A 4,127-nucleotide genomic window follows, 5' to 3' on the forward strand; every position below is an offset into this window, starting at 1 on the left:
CATCACAGAAGAAGTTGTCCAGCTGGTTTGGGCCACAGAAAGGAAGATGGACAATGAGAGCCACCTGCACAATGGAGTGGGTAAAACCCCCAACCCACAGGGCTAGCAACAACACATAGCAGACTTGGCGGTTCATGATGGCTGCATAGCGTAAGGGTTGACAGATTGCAATATAGCGGTCAAAGGCCATCACCACAAGGAGGAACATCTCACCTACTCCAAGGAAATGTAAGAAGAAGAGCTGAGTGATACACCCTTGATAAGAGATGGTCTTCTTCTCATACAAAAAATCTGCAAGCATCTTGGGGGCTACAATGAAAGAATAAGAAGCATCCAAGAAAGCCAGATTTCCCAGGAAGAAATACAGAGGTGCTGTGAGAGCAGGATTTGTTCTGATAGTGATGATGATAAGAAGGTTCCCAGGAAGGATGATCATGTAGAATGAGAAGATCAGTACAAAGACCAAAAGTTGTATCTCTTTGGATTGAGTTAGCCCCAGGAGAATGAATTCAGTCACTGTGTTGTTCTCCAATTCCATCTATTCAACCTGGAGAATACTGAGGTGTGAAAAGCTATTAGAGTTAATTCAGACCCTCTCTCTCATACTATAGTTTTTCTCTAATAATACTGACATTCTAAGTATTATAGAGGAAGCCTGTTTTACTACCCTGGTTCCCATCTCTGACAAATTCCTCTTTGTTTCTCAAAAGACAGAACTAGAAGTAATGTGTGAAACTGTAGAGATCCAGACAACAAGAATTTATTAGACACCTATTATGTACCAGGCACTGTGCTAAGCACAGGGGATATAAAAAATGTAAGAGACAGTCCTTGTTCTCAAGAATCTTACAATCTAATGGAGGAGAAAACATGTAAACAAATATGTACAAACAAAATATATGCATAATAAATTGGAAGTAAGTGCACAGTTACCTAGATATACGCTAGAATTAAAAGGGAGCAAGAGAGGCATCTTGTAGAAGGAGAGATCTTTAACTGACACTTAAAGAAAACCAGAACAACCTAGGATTAAGAGGGAGAGAGTTCTAGGCATGGGAAAACAGTAAGTGAAAATGGCCAGAGTAGGGAGATGGAGAATCCAATGTGAAGAACAGCAAGGAGGCCAGTAGTCCTGGTTTGAAAAGTACATAGGAATGTATAAGGACTAAAAAGTCTGGAAAGGCCAGAAAGGGCCATGGTAAGAAGGGCTATAGAAGCCAAACAAAGGATTTTCAATCACAGGAAGAATTTATTATTATATATATTATTATTGTGTTTTCCTTATCTTAACAATAACAACAGTTACCACTTATATAGTGCTTTTAAGGTTTCCAAAATGCTTCACAAGTATTACCTCATTTTATACTCACAACAACCCAGAGAAACAGACTTTGTCTTATCCCCATTTTATATATAAAGAAACAGGTTGGGGTAGCTAAGTGGCACAGTGAATGGAGCACCAGCCCTGGAGTCAGGAGGACCAGAGTTCAAATCCAGCCTCAGACATGGGACACACTTACTAGCTGTGTGAGCTTAGAGAAGTCACTAAGCTCCAATTGCCTTGCCTTCCCAAGGAAAAAAAAGGAACAGTCAAAGAGAATATTTAAGTGACTTGCCTAGGGTCACACAGGTAGTAAGTGTTTTAGGCAGGATTTGGACAGGTATCCTTCTAACTCCAAGTTGAACACTATCCATTGTACCCCTGAGCTGCACCTAACTATTAAAATTATCCAACAGTGGAACAGGGTTTTTTTTGTTTTCATTTTAATTTTTTGTTGGTTTTGTTTCGTTTTCTCAAAAATTAGTGTCTTCTTTCACTGGAAGACTTGAAGCAATAGCTGGATTCCCACTTTTTAGAGATGTACTAGAATGTTTTTCTTATTGGGTACCAATTAGAATAGATGACTTATTCACCTCTTTGACACTCTGAGATTCAGCGATTGCACCCACCATCACCACTAACCATATATTTTGTCAGAATCTTCCCTTTTATATGTCTATTATTCTCCTTTCATGAGCTGTATTTACTCACCCTTCTCAAACTTGGACTTTGGGAAGCCCACACACTTGCATTGGCATCTGCAGAGCAAAAACTTCCTGATAAATACTAAATTTTGCTTCAGTTATTAAGATCAATTATTTATCAGTGCCTTTTTTCTAGTGCTCATATAGCATGCCTAGATCCCTATTCCCTTCCCAGTCTCAGATCCCTAAATTTGGTGTTTGGATCCTTTACTCCTTGTCTTGGCTTATTTTTTTGTGTATGTCTAGTTTCCCTGGATCCTAACCATCTGCTTAGCCATTTTACTGAGTGAGAGGATATAGTTTCAGATTCGACTTCTACATTGTAATTGTATGGCCTTGGACAAGTCATTAAATCTCTGGACTGAAGTTCTGCATATGTAAAATTAAATGATTAAAATGATGGACCTGCAAAGTCTCTTCTACCTCTAAATTCTATTTTCTTAAATTATGTTTTAACAACAATGTATAATAATGCACAGAGCACACAGAAGATATGAGCCCAAGATTAGCTCCACAATTACCATACTTCTACCAAGTTAATGTGACTTTGATCAAGTCACTTCAACTCAAAGACACTGCTCCCAGCTAAAAGATCTACAGACTCAATAAAATGTAAGATGTACTGCTCTATCCTTTACCTTCCTCTCAGATATCCTATCCTATGCTTCATCTCTCTCAGCCTTGATTTCTTCATCTATAAAATGCAGATCTGTCAAATGCATATACATACTACTTGATAGATTCATTCCAAGGGTCAAATGAGTAGATGAATATATGCAGATTAGTAATGGAATGTCAAAACTTTTGTGCCTTCATTCCTTTCTTAATTTTACTCAGAGAGAAACAGAGAGAGAGAGAGTGAAAGGCAAACAGACAGCTAGAAAGATAGACAAAGAGATCACTTATTAAGCATGGACTAAGTGCCAAACACTAATCTAAGTATTAAAGGTACAACACAGAAGAAAAACAACAAAAAAAATCCCTGATATCAAGAAGATCACATTCTTATGAAGGAAGAAAACACGTAAAGGGATTTTGGAAGGAGGAGTGAGAAACGAGGAAGGAGAATACCTCCATAGGGCTATGGTAAGGAGGGAGTCTGTAAGTATCTTGGAGACCTGGGTACCTCAAGTTAAGGTGAAAAGTCATTTCTCAGAACCAGAGGACCCAGGTATAGAATCCAAATTCCTAGTGGGGTGGAGATGGTCAGAGACTAAGACCATGGAGATAGATGTCACCTTTAAACTGATGGATTACTAGAAGTAACCCTAATTACTACTCTAATTCATGGTTAATCTTTCATATGGATGACTTGGAAGTAGAAATAGTATTTTGTTCTGGGTTTAGAAAATAGCATTCCCAAAACACAAAGGAGCCCAAGTCATTATATGGAAACAATCAGCCTTTGGGTATGGCCTTGACACATGGACCAAACAGTCTTTAACAGACAAAAGTGCTACTCATGCTATTCTATTCTGTGACATATTTGTAACTTTAAATATGCTGTAGAACATGAAAAAGGAAGACGAGATTAGGACCCCAAAGGTCAATGTTGGGAAATGGCAATGTACTGTGAGGAATGGAGAAAGAAATTGGAAATAATCCCTATGAAATCTTCATAAAATATGGGCATTATGGGACATAATAGCTGTGAATCTTTAAAAACAACGATAACCAACATTTTATGAGGCACCATGGCACAGTGAATCCATGCTGGCCTTGGACTTAGAAAAACGTTTTCAAGTCCTGTCTCTAACACATACCAACCGTGTGACCAAGTTACTAAAACAAACAACTTTTTAAGACTATAATCTAAAAAGAAATTCATGATCTACATTGGTGGAAGGAGTTTCCACACTGGGAGTTCTCCCCATCTAGGCATCATAGATCTAAGAACTGAAAAGGATCATAATTTCAGAGATTTAGAATTGGAATAGAACTTTATGTTCTCTATTATAATAGCCTCATTTTGTAGGTCCTAAAAATGAGGTCTAGAGAGGTCAAGTTACTTTGTCATGATTTCATAGTTATGAAGTGTCAGAAGTGAGATTTGAAACCAGGTTGTCTGACTACAAAACTGATGTTTTTGCACCTTCACCACA

General features: G+C 38.0%; 1 protein-coding gene across 1 annotated transcript in view; it reads right to left on the reverse strand.

Annotated features, from left to right (window-relative positions):
* LOC138168742 (olfactory receptor 4N5-like) overlaps positions 1-538 on the reverse strand; it is a 19,631-nt gene extending 19,093 nt beyond the window's left edge. The window contains exon 1 of the mRNA XM_069097603.1: positions 7-538. Within this exon, the coding sequence (XP_068953704.1) occupies positions 7-538 (532 nt within the window). The remainder of the gene's footprint in view (positions 1-6) is intronic.
* Positions 539-4,127: the final 3,589 nt, after the last annotated feature.

Source organism: Petaurus breviceps, unplaced genomic scaffold (genome assembly GCF_028583685.1).
Source record: "Petaurus breviceps papuanus isolate PSGF00001 unplaced genomic scaffold, PetGlider_PUasm1.0 37, whole genome shotgun sequence".
In the NCBI taxonomy this organism is placed as follows: domain Eukaryota; kingdom Metazoa; phylum Chordata; class Mammalia; order Diprotodontia; family Petauridae; genus Petaurus; species Petaurus breviceps.